The following is a 24503-nucleotide window of genomic DNA, read 5'->3' on the forward strand; positions in this document are numbered from 1 at the left end:
CCAAAGAACTGCACCCCCTGCCAGCTGCCCTTGGAGGGCTGACCCAACTTAGGAGCACAGAGAGGCTGTTTTGGCTGTAACTCCCTTGGGAAATGGGAGGACGAGACAGTGAGAAAAGGCTTCCAGCCTGGGAACACTCCTACTGTCCAGCCCAGTCCAAATACCATGACGTCCCTGGCACCACTGTACTCCTGACACTCTTCGTTGGTTCCTTAAAGCAGGCTTTGGGCATGGGCTGGGCATTTCAGCTTCTGGCAGCAACACAAATAACAGGGCAAAGCCACTGTTGCACAAGTCAGAACAAATGGGCTCTCGTCTTCCCAAACCACATCCTACCGCTTGTAAGTGCACAAAAGCTGCCTGGCAATGCCAGGTGTTGGCTGGGATGAGGAAGTGTGCCACAGGGTGGGTGATGGCCTGGGGGCTCTATTCAAGAGCTCCATGTTTCCATTCATTGAAGGTCAAGCATCCCAAGCAGTGAGTTGAAGGCCTCATCCCACATAAAACAAGGGGGGAAACAAGCTGAAAAAGCAGCACTCTGGTCCCTGAGGTTGCTGCTAGGACATTGGCATTGTGCCTGTGGATAATGGCAGTTCTACCTCCTCATAAAGTCACCAGGAGACTGCAAGATCCTCCCACAGGAGCACTTTATTCTTAAGTACTGGGGAAACACTGCCTGGCATGATAGTGGAACCATCCTAAAGCAGCTCTGCTAATGACAACACATTTTGTACAGGAGAAACCTTCAGGCAAAACCCCTAGAGTGACATAAAGACATGGAAGGAGCTTTTTCATTCTAACATAGAACAAATGCTTTTATTGCACTGTTAGAAAACTCTGCATAGTTCCAAAAAACAGGATCCCCCTCCACTGACTCAGAACTTTTGGCTTACAACTGCTGCAGCTCAAATGCAAGCACAGGGCAACTGCAAAAGGAAATGCCAACAGGGCACTTCATTAACTAAGTCAACACAAACACTCACCACCAACACAATGGGCCGATCTGAGCCCTCACAGTTGTCATTGACACTAATCCAGCCCTGACCAACCACCCCAGGGGAGAAGTAAGTTTGCCTTCTGGCCATGAGGGGGAATATCCTTTGGGGTGATGTGATTGCCGTGAGCCAGTTAGCTCCTGCCAGGCACAAACTCACAGCCCCATCCTGGCTCCTCACTGCCAGGATTTGCCTGTGCCTCTTCAAGGAAGGCTCCTGTGTGGTTTCTGGTGCCAGCTGGAATATGAAAGGCAAAAGCCTGCTTGACTTGACCAGAATATGCAGCTGTGTGCATGACTGCCCACGCGACAGTGTGTGAGCCACTGCTCCTTGCTGCCTCCTCCTCACTCAGCTCAAGCTCCTCTGAGCAGGAGTCTGGCTAGATTGGAGCATGCAACCCCTGGCAGTGACCATTCAGGGAGCTGTGAAAGTGCCCGACAGCCCAGCCACAGTGTGCAGTGCTGAGCAGAGTTGGGACTCCTGTGCCATCAGGGGCCCAGGGGCTGCATCTAGAAGGTTGCCAGGACAGAAGAACTTCTGGAGCCTGGTTGGGCCCCATGGTGCTGCTGGGGCCTTGCGCCTTGCACTGTAACAGTAGTCCAGGTCCTTTGTTACTGCCTTACGTTCTGCCTCAGAAGTGCAATACTGCTTTTTATCTGCTCATATTTACAAAGAACACAGCTTGGAATCCAAACCACCCCCTGTCCTCCCCCACTCCAGTACTACCCGATGGAGGCCCCAGGCAGGCTGGCAGTGTGGCACTGTGGCATGGCCAGCGGACTACTTCACGGTCACAGTTGAGGCCCCATGAATGGACTCCATCACAGCTGCAAAGCGGCTGCACAGGTCATAAGGGGAGTTGGGTCGGATCTTCGGGGGCTCTTTCAGCACAATGACCTCAGTGGAGCCGTCGAGGAGCCGGGGCAGCAGCTCACTCAGCTTCATCTGCAGCTTTGCTGTCAGGGGAAAAGGAGGAAACAGTCAGTGGCAGCAAATGGCAGAGGGCTCCAGGCCCTGAGTTAAGGAGCTGTGATGCGTTTTGCAGACTCCTCTCCCTGTGCTGAGAGCTGCCCAGCCCATCACCAGCAATAAGCAGTGGCTGCTGGCGCAGCGGAGGCCTTGCACCAGCTGCCACCAGCTCAAGTCCTGCCTGCCTACCCAGGGCTCTGTGAGGGAAGCTCCACTGCCACCTGGCTACCTGAGGACAGGGCCAGGTCCACTGAGACATGGTGCTGCTGAACTAGCTGTCAGGTGAAGAATAACTTGCATGCTTCAGGGTGACACTCAAATATTGACTGTGCAATTGAGGGAAACGGAACCTTCACATCCTGTACCCCCTCAGACAAGCCAGTTCAGCCCATGCTGAGCTGGTACTGTCCCCTCCTGGTGCAGGTCCGTGCCCAGATGCCACTGGAGTGCACGATACAGCACAGCCATGGATGAAGAGCAGGCAACATCTGAGCCAGCTCATGCAACCCGGGAGGGGTGAGCACTCAGCTTCTGGTTCTTTACAACCTTCTGTTGTAAGCAAAGGCTGTCACATCCAGCCCAGGAACTGGGATAAATTTATCCAGTATTAATTTTTACAACTGTATTTTGAGAATAAACCTCTGTGTTTTTGCATAATTTTCTTTCATCAAGTTTACCCTCTGTTAGTGATAAAAACTCTGCAGGGACTCTCCAGATCTTCATGCACAGGTCAAGTGAAGACCGATTTGTCTGAAGAGAAATTACTTGAGAGGAGTCACTGAGGCTGATTCCAGAAGAAAATACAGAACAAGAACAGCTGCCCAGAACCATCATTCAGCTCTACAATGACAAACTCCTCTTCAGAAGGAAAAGATGCCCCAAATCTGCTCCCCCATTCCATCTTGCATAACCTTGGCCTCTGATAACACCTGCTCCTCCCTCCTGAAGAGGAGCATGCCATGCCACCAAGTATGTCTCCATTCACCTGCCATTCCTGGGTACCTTCAGTCAGGAAGAAACCCTAAGAGAAGACCCAAGCCCCTCAAGGGAACTCTAAGCCCTTCTTGGGTCATTAACTGTCTCATTTTAGAGATGAGGGACTCTTCTGCAGCTTGTTTTAGTGCAGAAGATTAATTTCTTCTCTAACAGGATTTAATGGGTGATTCAAATGCATTTCTCCTCCCACAATTAGAAGGGCATTGATGGGCTGTAGTGCAGACACCAGGAATTTAATTTTAGATGGTCCTTTAATTCTTTCTCAGTTCAGATCCAGATACTACCCTGCCCATGAACAGCAGCCATTTCCTACCATCCATGTCTTCTCGTCCCAAATAGGAGCACCAGCGGTTTCTCATGACCTCGATGGCATCCAGGTCCTCTTTGGAGATCTCAAAGTTGTTCATGAGATGCATGCAGGGGATGATCAGCTCATTCAGGAGGCTCACACCCTCTGACACATGAGCTTCTTCACAGCTGACAAAAAGAGAAGCTGCCACCTCGTTCAGTTTCTGGGGGTGGAAGGAGAATTGGGGACAGACTTGTAAAGAACAAGCATGGAGCATGGATATAACCATCCAGGAAAGGCCCAGCTTGGGCCCCACACTGGCAGCCACGCAGAGAATAAGGACTAACAGCATCAGGTTCTGGTGGAAAAGTCACTTTCAGTTATGGGAAACACACCATAGAAAACAAACTTGAAAATTTATATATTCATACACACACATGCAATTTACTGTATCTGTATACAGAGAGCATACAGCTTATTTACATTTCTGCTTTGAGGATGGCAAGATCCAGATCTGCCTAGATTCCCTGAAACCTATGTGGCATGTTCTTTAATAATCATAATAATATGATTATTAGTAGCTTTCCATATTGCTGCTGGTACTTGGCCAGGGGCAGAATCATGTCAATAGACATAACAGAAACAGTTATACTGGTCTTGGCTACCATGGTGCCCCAGCTGCTCCCTCCCCTCCTCTCCAAAAGTGAGTGCTGAGCTGCTCAATACAAACCAGGAGACACTTCCTTCTGTACAGGGCGATCAGTGACTCACTCACGCCTCGGTTGGTTCCCTTCAGCAGCAGTTTGGTGTTGCTTTGGTAGGCGTAGACCAGGTAGGTGAGTGACTCTTGGTACCTGGAAGAAGAGGGTCATCTCTGCAGCCCTCGGGCTCTGCCAGGGCCATGACTACAGCCATTCCCTTGGCTCAGCTCAGGAAACCTTTCCTGCTGGGCCTGGCTGGAACAGCATCAGGCCCAATGGGAAAAGCTGTATTTCTTTGCCAAAGCACAAATGAACAGATGGCCCACGCCAAGCCTTCCTGCTCCTTTTTGCCCAGAGTGCCAAACAAGTGTCTGGGCAGAGCCCCTTAAAACCAAGTTCATGTGCAATGTGTTTGTTCCATGTTCATTTTCTGTACTGCTCCAGGAACTGCACTATGAGAGGACACCCCAAGAAGGGCAGAAGGTTGTGAGTCTCTCACACATTTCAAGCTTCAGGTGAGAAAACAGAGCAGCTGACAAGGATTAGGGCAATTAGGGGGAATTCTAAGCTGCCTCATGTCCATTTGCCCACCTGAATTTGGTGGCTCATCACTGTGAACCACCTTGGAATTCAGTTCTGTTTACATCCAGGAATAATTTCTGAAAGCCTGCACCATTTATGGAAAATACAGGTTCTAGAATGGTAAGGAGGAAACCAAGGCCCTTTGAGTCTAGAGGACTCCCAAGTGTGTGTTTACACAAAGGATAACATCCATTTTGAGGCAGTTTCATTTTAACACAGGAGTTCAAGGTGAAAAATCACAAAGTGATGGCAATCATTCCTGCAAACCCATCTCTGGAAAACAGAATATAAAGCTCTTCTTCTCAAAGGGAAATCTTAGGGGAAAACTCACAGAAACTGTCAGGTAGGCAGCCAGCAGCTCAGCCTCGTATTTTTTTAACTGTTAACTAAGCTCAACTGTGGATTCAAGAAGAGCTATTAGCAGGTCAAAAAAGTGCTCACTGGCCTCAAACACAGGCCATTGTGGTTCAGAAAGAAAAATTTTTGTCAAAGTGGCCTTTACTTTTAGCTACAGCTTATCTTCTCCAAACACAACTAGAGGAACTTACTTCCTATTCTGGTAGAGTTCCAACCCTGTCAGCAGGTAAATGGACACTTTGCGAAAAAGGCTGTAGTCTTCGTGCCATCTCTGTGAGGAGGAGGAGGGAAGCAGAGCATCAGCCTCACCTGAAACACTTACATGCATATTTTGGGGTGTCTGATTCTACCCTTTGAAGTGTTTAAATGTCTCTCACAAGTGACACACAAATGAATTTAAGTCAACTGCAAACACTCCCCAAGCTCAGATTTCCATTGTATTCCTTCTCCCTCAGCACCCTCCTGCAGACACCTGCTGCCAACCAGCATCCAGGGACCACTGTGTTGGCCACACAGCTCCATGCTGTGCTCCCTTTTACCCAATTTGGACAGAGCCAGCCGGGACAGTAAGAAGAATCACAAGCAGCTCTCTGTGTCCCTTACTTTGTATTCCTCCATGTCAACATCGTCAGGACCGATTTCACTCAGCTTTGCCCGTGCCACCTTCATGATGCTGATGGACCTGCTCCATGTGAGCAGAAAGGAGAAAAATCACAACAGTGGCTGTGGCCACATCCAGGTGGGAAAAGCCTACCTTGGAATTCCAGGCACTCACCTTTCATCATAGCTGAGGTTTTTGTCTGCAAACTGCTCAAGAAGGGTCCGTTCCACCACCTGCTGTGGAGCGTTGTTCTGCAGGAAGTAGATGAGCACGTGCTGCAACCGGGCATCATTCTGGGGGGTTGGGGTCTCTTTGGAGAGCAGGTACAGCCGGGAGTACTCCTCATGGAATGCCTGCCAATGGAAAACATGTACTCACAGATCCACCTGTCTGCCTGTGGGAATGCCACAGCAGCCAACAAGAGCTCAAACCTGTCCTGTTTGAAGAGACTCCTATGGTGACACCGAGCTTCCTCTGCTGGTGATATTCTAGTGGTGAATGGAAGCCCACCAACACCTCTACTCTAAACCAATGGCCTCCACAGCCAGGCAAACCCCACATGTGAAGTGTGAGCTTCCAAAACTGCCAGGGTGTGTAAATGCCTTTGAGAGAGGGGGTACAGCTGCTTTAGACAGATTTGGCAACCCTCTGACAAGTGCTTAGGCTGCCAAAATCAACTGGGACACACTTGTACCTGCAGGAGGTGCAAGAGTATCTTGTGATTTATATTTCCATAGATTAACCAGCACAGATGATACTTTCCATGTGGTATTTTTAGTTAAATCTACCTGCCTGTAAAATTTAACACCAGCTTCAGCATTCAGCAGTGGTTATGCTTTCAAACTCCTGTTCACACAGACACTTCTTGAGGACATCTTTGACAACAGAGGTCACAGTAAGCAAGTATGTTCAGGACCAAAAAAACAAATTTTAAAGTAGTAAAAGAATAAGCAGAAAAAAGAAAAGTTGCTGTTTGTATTGTGAGGAGGGTGTTCTCTTACAAGCTCTATAAATTGTTTTGAACCCACAGATATCACTGTAAGAGAGCAGGAAAACTCAAATGCAGGTTAAAGGCCATTAACTAGAACAAAAACTGCACAAATCATTCTCTTTACATTCCTAATCCGTCAATATGGCATATACTCTCTATTCTGGGAAAACAGATATACATACTATTTGATTTAGCAAACAAATCAATACCTTAACAAGCCCTGCTTCAGACCCATCACGATCAAAGGTCTGGCGGGCTTTTGCAATAGCCAGGATGACACCTTGCATGGCTGGACTCAGCATCACCTACCACAAAAGCAGGAGAACAGACACAAACACGAACAACGAAAACAGTAACAGACAGGGAAAGAAGAGACGGCATAGTGAAGAATGGAAGAAACTTTCAAAAGTTAAGGGTTAAAGGAAATTGTATGAGTACAGGTGTGATAACTGGGGCTGTGAGTTATTTGCATGCTACTGACTCTACCCATCACATGCACTTTACATGCAGGGCTTTTTTTTAGGCATTTAAAGATCTCAAGGCTGATCACTCCAAACCCTTGAATTTTTAAATTCAACAAGTGAGAAAGTAAAGCACACTGGCCATGTCCCTACCATGTCCCACTCAATCTTCCTAAGACATGTAAAACAAATGCAGAACCTGTGATGCAGCAGTTCCTCGAGCCAACATCACACAAGAACATCTCAAACCTACTCAAGGAGTGACAGCTCCAGTGTTTGTGTCCAATCCAAATTGTGAAAGTGAGAGAACTTCCAAAATACTGCTTGAACTTGTACGAGAGTGGTTAAAGTCCGAAAAATCAGTGGGCAGGGTACGCAAATTATGCCGTTGGGATTAAGGTCTTTGACTGGGGACGAAACAGTAACTGAAGCCAGCAAAGAGACTTGTAACTACATTAACACAGGTAGGATCAATTTTGATACAGTTGTGCCAGAAAGAGGACTTATGACCAACATGCATATTGACAAATTTAATGCTCTTACAGAGCTCCTTTTCTGATGACACTTATAAATGGAATGATGGAACGATGTGGTCCCCCTTCCATTCCACAGTGGGAAAACTAACTTTGTACAGGGCGTTGTTCCTACGACAGACACAATCACACCCACCCTTAGGGCAGCTCAAAGCCAGCTAACTACAAAGCTACAGTTTAATGAGCAGCAGTAATTAACCCCTGCACTGGGATCTGTACCTCCTCATTATATCCATCTGCATCGGATCTAACAGGAATCTTCCCCACACTGGGGATTTCCACTTCAGAGACCTGTGAGCTAGTTTGGGCAGCAGCCTCTGCTTCCTGAGTGTCCTGGGGCTGCTCTGCCTGAACTGTGGGGGATGTTTCTCCTGGATGGGCCTTCAGTGGCTCTACCTCCTTGTGCTGTGGCCAAGAAGAGAAAGAAGAAAGAGAGTAAGAAAATCCAAAGCAAAATACAGGAAAGCCAAAGGGGACTGAGCTAAATGTGATACAGCTACAGAACTTCACAGAAATGGGAAAAGCAAAGGTCTATCAAGAAGAGTAATATGGAGACAAGAAGGGGTAGGTTCTTGGGCCAAGGCTCAGCTCCTACCTCGCACAGAGCTGCCTCGACACCATTCTTCTCGTAGGCATCGGCGGTGTTGGCAATGGCCTTGGCAGTCTGCTCCTTGGCAATGCGGGCATGCTCCGAGGACAGGGAGCGCACACTCTGCTCACAGACTGATGATTGTTCTGTCAGGACAGACAGGTGGTACTAGTGAGCAAGAGCTGCAAGATGTTTTGTCTCTTGTTCTAAAATGTTTTGCAGCTTGTCCATGCAGTTATACACAGCTGCCGCCTTCATCCCAGGGGTGAAGGCACTTCACGCGAGCGTGCGCGTACCCCTTTCCATAGGGAATGGCACATGCCATCAGGGATTGCCAAGTAACGTTTCCCACTCCAGAGAACAGCACTTGTCCACTCGATATTTATGGAAAAAAGAAAAAGCTGGAAATGAACTGATATTAGCCCATGATGTTTAAGTGAATGGGAAACAGCATTTCTGGGGACAGACTTGGAGGGATGTGCATGCAAAACAAGCAGAACAGCCTTTTGTACTGTCACGGCACAGCCTCCAGCAGCTGCCTCATTCACACCTGCTCCTGCATTCTGAAACATTTGTGCAAGGCTTCAACACAGTGGTACTGGTGACCAGCTGGCTGTACCTGGCTCCAACACGGTTTGCAAATTCAGAGTGGGATTACCTGGTCCTGACTCAGAGGAGAGGTCCTGCAATTCAGAAGTAGGCGAAGGCTCCATCTGAGGAATCTTGCAAGATTGCTCCTCGTCCCACTCCTCTGCCTCCTGCTCCAGGCGCCAGTTGTCCTCTTGGATGTAGTGTTTCAGTTCTGGGGACAAAGCTTCCACTTCTTTCTGGAACTGTCTAGCCTCTGGGCCCTCATCCTCATCTGGAGGCAATACAAGACTGGCATAAGGAGACACACTGTGGCAGGGCACCACCTTTAGAGACTAAGCACACATACAGTATAATGAGCAGCCACAAATTGACTGAGGGATAAAAGGGGAATGAAGACCAGTTTTCCACTGGCTCTGTAATTTAAGGTGACCCAGAAGGAAAGGTGCAAAAATAAAGACAAATCTACAGAATTATCTAAAACACACCCCTGTTTCATTCTATTACTGGACAGCATTTACACAGAGCAATTCCAGAACCAGTGCCTGCTGATGCAGGTCAGACACATCTTGATCCAAGGGCTCCAGTTGTACAGAGAACAGCACTGAACTGCCAATGAATAGCTGGAAAGTTCACAGCTCAGCCAGAGATGACACACCTTCATCACTGTACAGGTGGTAAAGGTAAGGGCTGCATGGGTTCTATAGTGCGAGTGTCATGCTGATATTTCTTAGTGCTTTTTAGATCTACTTCCAGTACTCTACTAGTATTCATTTTTAAAACAGCAGAAAACCCAAGCAGCATCAGCTTCAGACAAGTCCTAAAATTTATCAAAAGCAAATGGCAACTTTCTACAGCAGATATTGTTATACACTCTTTGCAAAACACTTTAAAAAACAACAAAAAAATTGCATTAAATAGGAAAAAAAACCACCCCATGGGTTCATTTCAGAACTGTCATAAGAAAACAAAGAACAGCCTCCAGATTCTCATCAGCCACATTTAGCAGTGAACAGAATGTCAGCTCTCCATTGTTTCTTTCCATTTATTACATCAAAATGAGCCACGCATGAAATTATTGGGTCCTTGTACAGCTGTTTGCCATGTCTAGAGCCACGTGCACAGCAATTTCTCCACAAAACTATTCATACACTGGCACTGCAAATACACCAAATCTGAGCCACTCAGATACCAATACCTCTCAGGAAAAAGCTGCACAAAAAGCTGCACATTTAAATTCAGTGTAACAGAATCATCAAAGACCAAGCAAACAACTCAGGAAGTGTGATAAAAATGGGAGAGATAAAGTAGGAGGCATTTCACATGCCCTGAGGAAACAAATGGTGCCATATAAACACTACAAAAAGTCAAAATGAAGAACACTATCACTAGATGCATGTTAAATGTGGCAAAAGGGCAGTGTGAGTCTTGTACACACATAATTCATGCCTGAGGTGCTTTTTCCAGTCTCACCTGGGTGCTTCTCCTGAGAGTTTTCAGCCCTATCAGGGATTTAGAAATGAATTGAGCACAAAGTGGATTATTTCAGTCCTATCTGGGGTGAAGTTTTGTGCTTTGTCAAAAGACAACTGCTGGGGAAGCCGAGGAACATAATGATGATGCAGGCCAGAGAGGCACACCAGCACACAAACGTCTCATTAACCAGCAGTTGTGGCTCTGTACCTGCACCAGCATGGGACAGATGGTCACTGATGTACATCAGGCAGTAGGCACTGGCATTCCTCAAGCCTCCAAATGACTCTCGCTCTAGCTCTTCCCACGATGACTCTGTCACCAAGATGTCATTGTATTTGAGCCATCTTTTCCGAGGCTGGTCATATATGAAGGCCCAGTAGTGCCCAGCATTTGCTTGTCCCTCATGGACCAGGACTGCATGCAAACGATAGGGAACCTGCAAAGTGACATGGACATCATTCAGATGTGCAGTTAGGGACTGATTCTGCCTGACCTCTACACAAACAGTGAGATTGTTTGTAGATGTAGCATGGCACCAGAGTCAAGCAATCTGATACATTTCTTACTATGTGAAAATTGAGATACAAGATTTTCATAAGTAAATCTTTCTCTGCTTCATCACTGGAAATTTAAAAATAAAGTGAAGAGGGCAATTTAAACCAACATCTACTAACAAAAATGAGGGTCAGCAATACGAGTTTAATATTTATGTACTGGAGCTGCATTTCCTACCTGTTGAAGGAGAGGGTCACAGTACATTTGTTTGATGGACAGGTTGATTCTGGCAATAGACTCCTTCAGATCTGCCAAGAACATCAAAAATGAGAGAAATGCATAAAAAATAATGACTACTCATCAGGCTATGCTGGTTCCTTTCACTTCAAAGGGTTTGAAGCCATGCAGAGACTATCAGATAGACTCAACACCAGAGCTCATGCAAGGACAAAATTATTTGTAGTTCAGGCTGTATCCAGCAAAGCTACAGAGAAGAAGCCAGGTGGGCATTCAGGAGGAAAATCACTATAAATGCATTAGGGCTAACCTTGCACATCTTGCTCGATCTCACTTCTCCATCGCTGCAGACACGTCTGCACCAGGTTCAGCTCATCCTCAGAGACCACATGAGGAGCTGGACGTTCAGACAGCTCTGCTGGTGGAACAGCAGGCTGGAGCTCCATACTGGAGTTTTGCTTCAGTGAAGGATTTGCCACAAAGAAAGCTTCATCTTCAGTCCTAGTATTGGTCCTTTCTTGTATGCTGTGGAGAAAATCCAAGCGTAGTGGGCAGGTTTTTTAATCTTCCTCTAGTTTTTCTTTTTTTGTAAAAGAATATGAAATAAGCCAAACAAAAATTAATCCAGAGCTGGAGCAGGATTTCCTTTCCAGAGAGGTATAAAACGTAGAGACAACAAGTACACTGAAATGTGCTTCTTCCTTCAAAGACCAAACTAAAATACAGGAAAAATACTAAGGAAAGTTCTTAAGAACTCTCTAAGCACAGATCTGCAAATGAGCAATGTTAAAAATTTCTTCCATTACTACTAAGAAAGTTTACTCAGCTTAATTTAGAGTGTTAAACCAACCATGCTGGTCAGGGTTATTATAATCCAATATTGCTGTAATTTAATGGTCAATGAAGCAAAAAAATGAGTAGCCTAACCAAAAAGGGCACGTAATTTCATTCTTAACTGCTGCTTAGGCAAGGAATATAGGGATGCTTTTGGACAAGGAGAAAGAACAGACCAAGATGCAGTGTTCTATTTACATGAACAGAACCAAACAAGCAGCAAAGCAGTGACTCACTACTGGCACGAACATTTGCACATTATGGCATCATGTTCACCAGTGCCCAGATAAATAACCCACTTTTGGAATGCCCAGGACCATTTAGTTGGGAGGTGAAGTGCTCTCCTGTGCATCCTTTTTTGTTTCTGTTTACTGACCCGTTTGGCTGTGAGAGCATGTCCAAAACATGAGGCTTGGCTTGGGAGTGCAGCAGTGTTGTTTGAGAGCTCTGAGCAGAGGAAACAGCCACAACTGGCTTTGTGGCAATGAACTCAAGCACATACTGCAGCATGTCAGGCAGTGGAAAACGGGCTGGGCCAGAGCCATATTCCATGTACCTATGGAAAAAAGCAAGGTGTTGTATGAATGAAGGAATGAGATGGGTTTAAACCTCATGGGACAAGAGAAGAACAACCTTTTCTGTAATGTGTTACTGGGCTTCCTCACCTCCATTGCCCATGAAGCTGACAGTGTCAACTCTGCTCTTTAAATAATTTATTTCTGTAACAGTATCAATAAAATTTAGAAACCACTGAAGAGACAGGCTTTTGAAAACACACTTCTTTCTTCCACATGTTTCAGAATAAACATATTGTTGTTTCTCCTTCCCTACAAGTTTCTTTGCTATTGGAAAGCTCATTTAAAAGGAAATGCTTGCCTCTTCCAGAGGGCATAAAAATAAACAGCTGACTACTCACTTTTCCAGTTTCTGCTGCAGAGTCACCATTTTCTCCTTCAATCTTTTCATCTCCTCTCTTTTCATCTGAATAAGATCTTTATTGCAATAGAGGTACCTAAACAGAAATACAGAGCCCCATTTTCCAGGTGAGATTTGTTTACATCTAACATCCACAATGTTTTGTAAATATTTTAGAATCTTTCCTTGCTCACCCAAACAACCTTTTAAAATTCTTTATTTATAACAAAGCAATAGCTGTAAACATACCGAACAACAGGACAACTCACCTGTCCATATACATAGTCTGGGGAAACTCTAGCTTGGTGTGAATTTTCTCTGGCTGTCCTAGTGACTGATTGAACTCAAATCGGGAGAGTTCAAAGGTCAGAACTGGTGGGAGTTTTGTAAACCAGCGCTGTAACAAAAGCAGAAATGCCCCCAAAGGGACTTGTTTTAAGATGACTCCTAATGGCACATTTTAGACTGATCCTATATGATTTCAGACTGATTTAAAAGTCTCTTTGTCTTTAAACACTGAATTAGGTTTTGTTTGCAGAGTGACTAGTCAGAAGGTCAAACTTTACAAGTTAGAAATTTATGCTTCCATTTTACATTTTTACTGTGAAAAAGCCTCATAATTGCTCTCAATGTAACTTGTCATTGCCTGATGCATCCAGCTTGATGGATTATTAACAAGTCCAGCACTGAATTTCACAAATTAGCAGAGGCTACACACAATCTGCACATCATCTAAGAGCCCCCCAAGAGACTTCTTTGCTGAGGCAGATCACATGCAGTGATGAACAAACCTGGAGTCCTCCTGCAGCACCAGAATCCTTGTTCTTACTCAGTCTACTTGCAATCTACTTGATTAAGGGGATTCAGAGAAGATCCCCAACTACTTTCTGTAGCTTCATACACTATTTCAAAGAGTTATGCTGAAAGAAAAATTCTCAGTTGAATTAACACTTCCTCTCGCTCTTCCTGGATTCACAATGACTTCAGCATCCATTGCCAGAAGCTTCCTTTGCCCACCTTAGCTTGGCACCACCGACTTCATGCTCCCCTCTGGACTCAGGATGAACACATCAAGCCCATTTTCCTTTGTGGGATTCATGTCAGATGTGCTGCGACAAGACTCCCCCACACCAGAGCTTTCTAAGAAGCAGCCCCTAACCACAAAGAAGGAATGATTATGCTTCCATAGACTGGAAGAAGTTTCTGTTAACTCCACTGCTGCTTTGACTTTCAGCACACTTGCCTAGGTGCTCAAAAGACAAAATCACCTTATTCTCTATGTCCCCTATCATGCCACCCTTTACCCATCACATCCTAGGAAGTGAAACTAAGATGCACAATTTTCCCAGTAAGGCTTCTCAGAAATTAAGGAGAGCCTTTTCCTCCTATCTGTGCAGACAAAAGAATTAAAAAAACTCCATGATTGGTCAAATTTCCCTTAATTTTGTGAAAGAATTTTGAGGAAGTAAAAAGCTTGGATTGAAACAGACCTGCCTGATGAGCTCCAACATGCCTTTGTCTCCAGTGCCAGCCAACACCAGCTTCACCCACATCCCCTGTAAATGCACCTGAACTGCTTCAGGCAGAAACCAGGAAAACCCAGAACAAACATTTGAGTCCAGAGTCAGAACAGAGCTCCCCTACTCAATACTTTGTTTCTCCTCTGCTTGTTTAAACCACAGCAACACAATTTTCAGACATTCTTATAGAACTGAAATACTCTTCTCTGCCCTGCCTACACTAGATACCTTTGCCAATGTTGTTTCCCAGCCTTTCTCCAAGCTAACTTTTGCTGCACTTACACACAGAGGATGCTGAATGCAATGGTGCTTCTTCATCTTGCTGCAACTAAGTTTTTTATGATCGGTTTGCAATTAGTGAGATTGAAAAAAAATATAAAATCATCACAATCAGAAAATAAGAGTGAAAGCAAGAAGAAAAACCCCAAACCATACACAACAGGGAGAAAGAGTCAAATTCCAAATGGCATACCATGGAGTTAAGCACTGTACTTTTACCCTCTGAAAATATGGAGGCAGTAGGTCTCCCCCTACTCAGGTACAGGTAGGCTTCAACAGAAGCTTCAACAGAAAGAGAGAGACTTGATCACACTTGATTCAGAGGCAGACATTGACCTTTGCAATATAAAATGAAGTCCTTGAACTGGTTACATAGGACAACGCATCTTTATAAATCAGCAAAAACTTAAGTGTCTAACCACACGTAGTGTCAGTCACCTAACACTAACAGACATTTACACAAGATTCCAGGTATCCAGAAAATGTTTTGTACTCAATTCTTAGAGAACACTCACAGTTGCCATTTAAAGTTATCAGAGTACACCTGCACTGTGTGTGCTGCACTTTTCTGCAGCAGGCAACCGCAGGCTTGACAAAAAAGGTCAAACTAACCTCCTGTCCATACTTCACTGACTGAGATGCTGTTGCCTCATCCATCTCTCCCTCCACCATGGCTCCTTCCAAGCACTCATTCAAGTTCCGGTAACCATTTACCTGAAGGGGATACTGACCAAAGGTCTCAATCTTGGAAAAAGTGTTGCCTGGATGATGGAAACCATACAGAAAGCATGAGCTAACTCAAGAGAACAAAAAATTCTGGTTAACTCCAAAACACTCAAAGGAGTTAAGAAGTTAAATCTACTACAGCCTTAACTCACCCTCATGGACACCCTCAGTCAGGAAAGTCCCATAGAAGAGCCGCACCATTGGGTTTTCAGATTTGTCCCCAGGGCTCCTGTTTCAGAGAGCAAAAGCACACTTTCATTTACAGCTGGTGGCTGCAAAAAACCCCCGAGTCAGAATCTAAGCCTCTGCTTGGGGGCCTACAGGCAAAAGTACATTTTTCTATCCAAGCACTAAAAAAAGAGGAAGCTTCTCATTAATTTTCATGTTCCAAAGCACATTGTAACACTTCAACTGGCAAGAGTGGGAAAAAAAAAGTTAAGGTGCCAGCTTCTGAAAAGAAGTTTCAAACTACCAGAGCTGTTCTGTTCACCAGGGCTGCTGAGCTCCCTCAAAAGCTCATTTACTCTGCAGGCCATATCAGTACTGAGTTAAGTCCCACACTCACCAACAGGAGATGCAAACACAACATTTCAAGTTTAATAAGCCTCATCCACAGGAAACAAAAGAACACTCATTTGCTCAAAGTTTTCACCTAAAGTCCTCTCATTTATTAAAACTCTCCTTAAGCCAAACTCCCGAGACCACAGAGAACTCACGTGACATTCACAGTGAGCTGGAACGCGTCCTCCAGCCAGTCCAGTAGTTTGTGTGTAAATTCACTCACATCTTGCTAGAAGAGAGACCAAAGTGGAAAGTAAATCATGACACCCACCAGAAAGTGTTTCCCCAGGCTGCTGGTGTCACAGACCCACTGAACACAACCTGACTGGTACTGCTGTGCCCACTCAGCTGAGCTATCTGAGACTGAAGTACTGTGCTGATTTAGACTGGTAATGAACACCCCTCATCTGAACATTAGATCAGAGGAAATTACCGTGATCGCTACTTGACTATGCAGATGGCACTGGGTAGTGCCATGCTACACTGGCTGGTTAATTAGCACACATGTACATTCTGCTCTAATGGCACAGGGACAGCTGCTTATTGGCTGACAAACTTGGGAAAAGGCCTCTGAAAGCACCAGCACGATGAGGCAAAATGGGGTTGCCATGGCTGTGACTGCTAGTTTGAAGAGAGCAAAAGAATTTTCAATGTGGTTTTACCTGTGGTTGTTCAGCTGATCTAAACACGTCCCTCAAGAGTTCCAGTGCTGCAGAAGGGTCTACGAACTTACGCCATGTCCCCAGCATTAATGCAAACAGACACTGAAGTTCTTGCATGAATGCAATATTTCTTTTTCCCTGCATTGCGAAAAGAAGAAAAGTTAAAGCCTTCCTGCAGCTCTAAAAAGCATCATCTTAAAACTTAGTGCTACTGAACACCACATGCACATCATGTAAAATGTACCCAACCAGCTGTATACTGGCTCAAATACCCGTTCTTCTACCATTCATGCAAACCAACGAGTAATCTGGAGCTGCCAAAGAAGTTTTATGAGAAAAACATCTCCCCACACAGCAGTTAAAGGCTCTAGAGGACAGGGGTACAAGAAGCAGCTTTTTTTTTCCTATTCTGATTCTGTCTTTGAGAATTCCCTAAATTTATCTTAAACATAGCCAGATGATTATAAAGCCACAGGTCTTAGATGGCCCCAAATTAAATCTGGTTAGAGAAAGAGCAGAATGCTACACCACAAAAGAGGGAAACTTGACAGTGTTACTGAATCAAAACTTACAGCGTGACTATGACAACTTTCAAGCACGTTCTGTGGGAGAGAGTACCCAAGGACTAGCCTCCGGAATGCTGGCAACTGAAACAGAGACTGAAAGGAGAAGAGAGGTAAAGCTTGGTCAGCACCTGCAAGGATTGGACTCACTGCAACCTGATGCCCTGTTTTCACTCTGACTTGACAGGTTTCTTTTGCAAACTTCACATTCCCAATGGTCCCGTGTTACTGAATGCACGTTTACAATGTGAGCAGCCCCTGTGCTGGACCAGCACAGAATCAGAATCATAGAATTAACTAGGCTGGAACAGACCTTTGAGATCATCAGCATGTTTGTACCCACCCAAGGATGAAATATCATCCTGCCATTTTTAGGATAAATATGAACCCTTTAGGAAAATCACTCTATTCTGCACAGGCAGGCTCAGAAAAGCACCCAAGAACAAGTCACGGTGAGAAGAACCCATTTGCAGCTTTCTTACTTCCTCTTAGAGCTGAAGACAAATGATTAACATCTCTCTGCTGATGTAAAATGGTTAGGAGAGACAAATCTGTTCAGTTCCACTTACTATTGTCTCTTCTTCAGGTCATTACTAATAATATATGCTGCCTACTTATTTATTTGTCCAAGCATCTATGCCAGTGTATTCCATTAACTGAAATATGATACACCATGTGTTATCAAGCCAACAATAACTGCAGTAAAATTAAATTATCTGTTCACTTTGCCTGGCAAGCTTTTATCATTTCAGTAGGCACTTGGCCATCACTGCATAACTTCCTGCATAGAGACACACAGATTCTCTGTATCTGTAGCTATTTTTAAGCAAAGTCTATTTAACTGCTCCTTGGCTCTTTCTCTACAGACCCAAAACACGTCACAGTCATAAACCCAGAAGTTTCTGTGTTTGAGCAGGGTCACATTTACTCATCTGCATATGATGATTCCCTCACAGAACTGCTGCATGGTTACTTCTAACTGAAACATTCTGACTCCAAGAACACAGCAGGCTTGATATTAGAAAAAGAGAACTTTTTTGCTGATTTACCTGTATAACAGCACTAAACCAACACGTATTTCCGATATTTTTCATTCCAACAGGCCAGTCACCTGCTCTTCTCCAGTCATTCTGCTTCGGGTTCTCTCCCCAGACTTCACAGCGCTTCCTTTTGGAGCGGTTTTTGTTTTCAGCAGAATGGGTGTCCTGTGGTCTGTCACAAGAGATAAGCACTGTGCTGTAAAAAACCTCCCAAAGATTCACGAGAGCTACAGGAATCAAACTCCTCTCCAGCCAGCTGGTCCACCTAGCAGGTAATCCATGTTTGTTCTACAGTTACCAGCTTCGGAACCCACTTATGATACCTGTGAAAACCAAAAGGGGGGGGGGGGGGGCATTTACAGCTCCACTGACCTTTCAGCTGCATCCCTTTCTGCAGCCGGAGCTTTTGGTGATTCCAGTGGTCTGACAGTACTGGCTGGGCAGAGGTTGTCTTGGTTGTGAGGGGCAGGTGCAGCACTAACATCTAGAAGTGGAGGCAGCATTCTGATCAGTTTTCCACCAGCAGCAGCAAACATCCTCTTTAAGAGGAAATTCTAGAAAACATCACACTTCACAAATATGGCTCTTCAATTGATTCAAGCAAAATTTTCTAGCTCAGGTTTTAAACAGAAATCCCTATTCAAACCATGCCAGGCAACCTAAAAGTCACTGAGTGAGCTGAATGAGGAGAACAGGGCAGAGCATGCAGCTTTGTACTACCCAGATTTCCTTACAGCCAAATTCAGAGCTTAAGGAAACAGTTTAGAGCTCTTGAAATAATGAGACAGGAACATCAGCTTTTTAACTGTGATGTGTCACCTCCGAACATTATTAAAAAACTACTAAGTGATCAGTACTGGCAAAATATGCACCAGAACAGAAGCTGGAGAGATGTATGGCTGGCAGAAGCAGGGAGGATGGATACTTCCCCTTTGAGCTCACACAAACACATGAAGCTGTAGGGGTGAGCAGAGGTGGAGCTCACCCTGTGTGAGCTGCTTGCCCACCGCACTCCCTTCCCAGGTAGATGGCTCTGCAGCAGCTGGGTTCTGCACTGGCTCTGGAGCAGGGTCCTCTGTCAGGAAGGTGACTGCTTCCATGAGATCTCCATCAGCAGCCTGGTGGAATGGTAGGGGAAAGCGAAGCACCAATGAGGAGCAGAACAGCAAACGATTTACCCTTTGCCTCTCATGCATCCAGGGTGATCCTGGATCACTCTCACAGGCCATACATGGATCATTCTAACAAGGACCAGCTCATCACCAGCTGACAAACACATCAGCAAACACCTGTGCACTATGTTGGGCAGGAGCCTGAATTTGCCTGATTTTTTGGACAAAATCAGAACTCTCTTTCCCCAAAACGATGGCAATATACACAAACCTTCAGAGCAGCAAGCAGGAATGCTGAATCCTGAATTCCTGTGATCTCTTTCATCTGGTTTAAGAGCACCTGGCAATCCTATGTGCAAGAAATAAAGAAAGCTCATATAAAAAGGTGACCAGGATGAACATCAAGCTGTTTCTGCAAGGCTTGCTGAGGGCTCAGTGGAGTACTGTTTCTTTCCTTCCTTTCTGCTGACAGACTGACACACAAGCTTACACTTACTTAATGCAAATACCAACATCAGCTTGAACATTGCACTCAGGTTTTTTCCCTGCTAAATTCACAGACTAACATTCAACCCCTTGTATCTTCAGGAGAATGCAGGCAGGTCTGGGAGGACAGGCTATCCTTGCTGTCAGCTGTGGGATGTGCAGCACCTGTGGTGGGAAGGGGCTTTCCCACCCCCTGAGGCAGTGGCATGTGCAGCAGGACATATAAGGCAGCTGCCTGCTCCCAGGGCACTGTCAGGAGCTATTTTCAGTATGGTGGAACATGCCATTTGTGCATGTCACTTCTTACTGACAATAAGGTGTCAGAGCAAGGGCCCAGGAGCCTATTATTGCTCCTCCTTCCCACTCCACAAAGACCATGAGGTCTGGCAAGACACTTGCTGCTCAAGGCCCCTTGTTATGGTTCACAACTGGTTCAGCCACTTAAAACAAATGATTACAGAAATTCTCTTTACCAGACTTATAAAATCTTTGCTACCTAAGCTTACCACAGGGTGGCCATTGCACATGGCAAACACAAATAACCTCAGTCAATGACTGCTAGGAGAGGCAGCTCTCCACAAGGAGCCTCGCAGTGCTGGGGGTCCCACCACCCCTGTTCATGGCTGCAGGGCAGCTGATGCTTCTGCCAGCAGCTTAGTCTGGGTGACAACTGAGATGCAGCTCCATAATACTGGCATTGCATGTGGTATGGGAAGGACATTACAGCAGGAACAACTGCTGGGTCTGTGTCGTGTATCCTTATTTAGAGAGGCTTTAGAGGATCCTGCAGTCAGCACAGCCCGATCAATCCCAGTTCCTTAAGATCACACTTTTTAATTAATCTTAACCAGTAAAGCTGCAGGCAAAAATAATTCAAGTTTCTCCTTGCTCTTACCACTGAGAAAACACCCCAGATGCTTCCAGGGCACTGGAGCACAAGTTTCACCCAGTGAGTAATGAGTCAACTACTTTTGAGCCCTCCACCCATACTGGTGATGGGTGCTACTCCACACCCAAAGACAGCATGTACCTGTGCCAGCTGTTAAAACAAAAAACTCCTAGATTATTTTTGGTGTCAATTCTCTTGTCAAGTTATTCATGGTAGTGCCATTTAAGATAATACTTTTGCTCAGCTTTTACGAGAAACAGCACATATGTGTGGTCAATCCCCCTCAATTCGTTCCACACACTCTTTTTATCCTCAGGAAAGCCAAGATGCACTGGGAACACCTCAGCAGCCTCAGGAGAAGCTGCCCATTGAGGAGCCAAGGCCGAGAGGCTCGGGGCAGGCATACTCTCACAAATGCAAACCACTTAAATCATGTTGCTAATTTTGCTGCCTTAGCGTGTGCCGTGCATGTCGGCTGACCTCACCTTATGCCGCAGGGTGGATTTTTCCAGTGGAGAAAGAAACCTCAAAAACACCCTTGCTAATACACTACATTAGAATAATGAAACCCGAGGCAGGACAGGGCATGATTTTCTGGGGTTTTTCTGTTCCACAAAACAGAGAACTCACAAAGGCTGCTGTTAGCATAAAAGCCAATTACTGATCCTCTGCTCTAAGTTACCATTCAATATTTCAACTATTTCTATGTGCTTTTATTCAGCCTTTGAGAAAAAGTTTGTGCTAACAGCAGAGAGCTTATCCCATACCACTTTCAAGAGGGTTATGGCTGCCTGGCAGCCCACAAAAGCCACCAGGAACCACTCTCTGTACAACCAATTTGTTAAGATTTTGGGGAGTGCGTGTGGTTTTGTTGCCATAACTAGTCTGGTTATTTCTTTCTGAGGTTATGCGCCACGGGGCTATAAAACAAGCTCTGTAGCTGGTAATTAACACCAGCATGCTGCTGCTGCTGCTAACACACCCTGCACTTGCAAACCCAAACCGAACCAAAGCCCTACCTGCTAGAAAAATAACAAACTAAACTCAAATCCTATTAGTATTAAATTACAGCAACAAGAGATGAGTACAAAACCAGGAGGCTGAGAGGAAGGAGGGTCTAGAGATAAAATTATAAGGTCAGCCAGGAGTGATGGAACAGAAAAGTTTTGCTGTTTTCCCTGCTCCGAGGTGACTCACTACCCTCAGAAGTTTGTTTCAATGAGAAACTGTGAACAGGGAAAGGAAAAAATGCAGTGCAGGAGTTCAAGGGGGTTCCAGAAACAACTGCACGCAAGGAGGAAGATGGTTGCGGCACAGAAGAGGCACACAGAGCCTTGGCCTTCAGCCTCTGCACCTCAGCCATGCTTTTTATCGTGGGGGAAAATGGATATGGAGAGGGCTGGAAACCCACAGGTGGCAGCAGGAACAAAGCCCACGTTCCTGGCCAAGGCTGTCACAAAACAATATCCATCACAAGAAGAAGTAGCAGGCAGCAACCTCATTCCGAATCAATGTGTGCAAGATGCACACAGTGGGCACTGTCTGGTCACCGTCCCCACCAGACCGGGGCATGGTTGCTGCACTAATGCCACTTCAAACACACAACCAAAGGGCTGATCCCCTCATCCCATCCCACCCTGTAACTCTGACCTCTCTGAAACGCATCTCTTGGGTCCTAAGAGCACAGAGATACTATAGCACAGTGCAGTCCCCTGTGTCAATTCGGGATGGTCTGGGCTTCAGTCCCCTGAGCACTGACACAGCCTCTCGTCCGGGTCCGGGTCCGGGTCTGGGTCCCTTCAGAGACAATTTACGCAGGGCCCTGAAGTTTGGGAGCAACGGTTTTCGTTAACTTGCCCCAGGAGATGCTGCTCAGCGGCGGGGACGGAACGCGCGTTTCTGCTCCCAGGAAAGCAGGAGGGTGTCTGAGCGTCCGCCCGAGCCCTTTCCCGTGGTACCGGCGCATCGCGCGCGTTAACACGCGGAGCCCGTTATTCCCAACGAAACACGCGCGGACGGCACCGCTGCCCGACGGGACGGGGCACCGAGAGCGCGCAGAGCGGGGAAGCGCTGCGGACCGGCCCCGAGCGGCCGCGGGCCGCAGGCTCGGGGCACAGCGGGGCCACCGCGCTGGGAGGGTCGGTCCGGCGGCAGCCCCAGCCCCGCGCGGGGGTCGCCGCCCGCCACCGTCCTCGCGGCCCCGCGCTGTCTTCGCCCTGCCGCTCCCCCGCCCCAACATCCCCCGCCGCTCCTGTGGTCTCGCCCCGCCGATCTCACCTCTCCGCTGCCGCCCCGGGCCCGCAGCTCGGCCGTCATGGGGCCGCCGGCAGCGGCGCCGTCCCCACTCAGCGCGCACGCGCGCCCGCTCCGGTTCCGGCCGCGCCGCCCGCCGGGGCCGTGTCCCCGGTGCCCATCCGTGTGTCCGCCCGTGCCCACCCGCGTGTCCGTGTGTCCGGCCATGTGTCTGGCAGTGTTCCCCCCTCGAGAAGCCCCCGATCATCGCCCCAGCCGCCGAGTCCTTTCTTCCCCGTCCCCACGCCAGCGCCCGGGAACACCGCTGCCGGGGCGGGAAGCTGCGAGGAGGGCGGCTGATGGAGGATGCGCGAGGAGACTGGGATGCTCCAGGGCTGTATGCGCCCCAGGTGAAAACCGCGAGAAAACGTTCAAAACAACGAGGGGCCAGCACCTGCTTTCTGCTCCCATCCAAACCCATGCTTTGTTGGGCCTGGGTAAATCATCGGGAAATAGGCATTTCTCAGATTTGCTGAGCCAAACGGCTCTATGTTCTCTGCGCAGCTCGGATTCTACCTTTTTCTTAATAAAACAATACTGAAATGGAAACGTCCCAGCAAGGGGCCCCGGGGGCTCTGCAGGACCCGTGGATGAGATGTGACTCAGGCACCTGAGCAACTTGGCTCCACCTGAGGAGCCAGCAGGGCTCAACTTTCTTGGGAGAAACTGGCAAAAAACTGTCCTGCATTATCAGGAATGTGTCAGTTAAGATCGTCAGCCTGGGTTTGTCCTCACCGGGCACTGAAGTTCCTATGACACTAGTGGCATTGGCATTTCCAGCAGAGCTGTGGCACTACAGGAGGAAGGGGAGAGTAGGGTCACACGGTGCCACTGCCATAACCTGGTTGCCAATTCTCCCACGAAAATGCCCTTTCCCAACTGGGTGGGCATCTCCCACACTTGGATTTCTCCTGGGTAGTCGCAGACTGTCCCTTGCCTTTTGTTTTGGAAGAGGTGTTGGGACCTCGGTGATGGCTGTTTCGAGATTGTCTAGGTTCCCTGGTTCTTACAGGTACTCCAGATGAGGAATTTGGGAGGCAAGAGGGAGGAAGTAGCAGTGTAGATAAGGTAAAACTGGGGAAGCTGGTGTTAACCAATTTCCCCTATGTACAAAGGAAAAACGACAACCAGTGAAGCTTAAATGCAACAAAGTAAGAAATTTCACTCATTTTGGGAGCCTGCCAGGCTATTAATAGTGAGAGATAGGGAGGTAGTGTGGGGCACTGTGATTTTCACTCTGGAACCCCCATGAACTGCGGAGGGAATGGTGCTCTACCCAAACTTTGTTGCTCAGGTAACGGTCCCCAGGATTTTCCTACCTTAAAAAACTATTAACCATAAAATTTCTGAATGTACCTGTCATAAAGATAAACCCAGACCCGTATTTTTAGCTCCAGGCTTGTCCAGGCCGTGTTGAATGTTTAGCAGCCTGATTAATGCTGTGATAATTAACTAGGGTGTAGAACAATTTGTTTGCAGCACTAAGTGCAGTCACAGCACTGTTACATCCAAGATAATTTAGTATGGAAAAGACTGTAGACTGTCAGACAGAGCAAGCTGCAGACATGCCCTCTCCTTCCATGTCCTGAGAGGTTTCCATACAGCTTTGGCTCAGCAAAACGAAGCAATAAGTGCTTTAAAAACATAAAAAAAACCCCAAATCTGAGTAAACTGTCTCTTAACACTGTCTCCTCCAGGGCTGTTCCCACACACTGCAGCATGTCTGACCTCTCCAGCACTGCCACAGTCCTCCATGGATAGAAT

General features: G+C 46.6%; 1 protein-coding gene across 5 annotated transcripts; it reads right to left on the reverse strand.

Moving 5' to 3' along the window:
- Positions 1–649: 649 nt before the first annotated feature.
- USP28 (ubiquitin specific peptidase 28) lies at positions 650–22782 on the reverse strand. Of its 5 annotated transcripts, none has more exons than XM_083878155.1 (26): positions 22725–22782; positions 19344–19421; positions 18946–19078; positions 18333–18444; positions 17970–18132; positions 16930–17016; positions 16358–16495; positions 15851–15924; positions 15287–15363; positions 15021–15169; positions 12879–13006; positions 12611–12706; positions 12071–12250; positions 11171–11385; positions 10861–10931; positions 10336–10564; positions 8723–8926; positions 8071–8210; positions 7695–7880; positions 6691–6786; positions 5665–5843; positions 5493–5562; positions 5081–5160; positions 3980–4103; positions 3274–3472; positions 650–1951 (listed from the first exon to the last, which is right to left on the reverse strand). In XM_083878155.1, exons 1-26 carry the CDS (start codon positions 22761–22763, stop codon positions 1776–1778), a joined length of 3423 nt encoding a protein of 1140 aa, XP_083734281.1. In that variant the 5' UTR covers positions 22764–22782; the 3' UTR covers positions 650–1775. The 5 variants fall into 5 exon arrangements, with proteins under 5 accessions (XP_083734281.1, XP_083734280.1, XP_083734282.1 ...); XM_083878154.1 differs by having other exon boundaries at positions 5493–5571; XM_083878156.1 differs by lacking the exon at positions 22725–22782 and adding an exon at positions 22098–22200 and having other exon boundaries at positions 5493–5571.
- Between the last annotated feature and the right edge of the window lie 1721 nt (positions 22783–24503).

This window comes from Zosterops lateralis (genome assembly GCF_965231275.1).
Source record: "Zosterops lateralis genome assembly, chromosome: 25".
NCBI lineage: Eukaryota > Metazoa > Chordata > Aves > Passeriformes > Zosteropidae > Zosterops > Zosterops lateralis.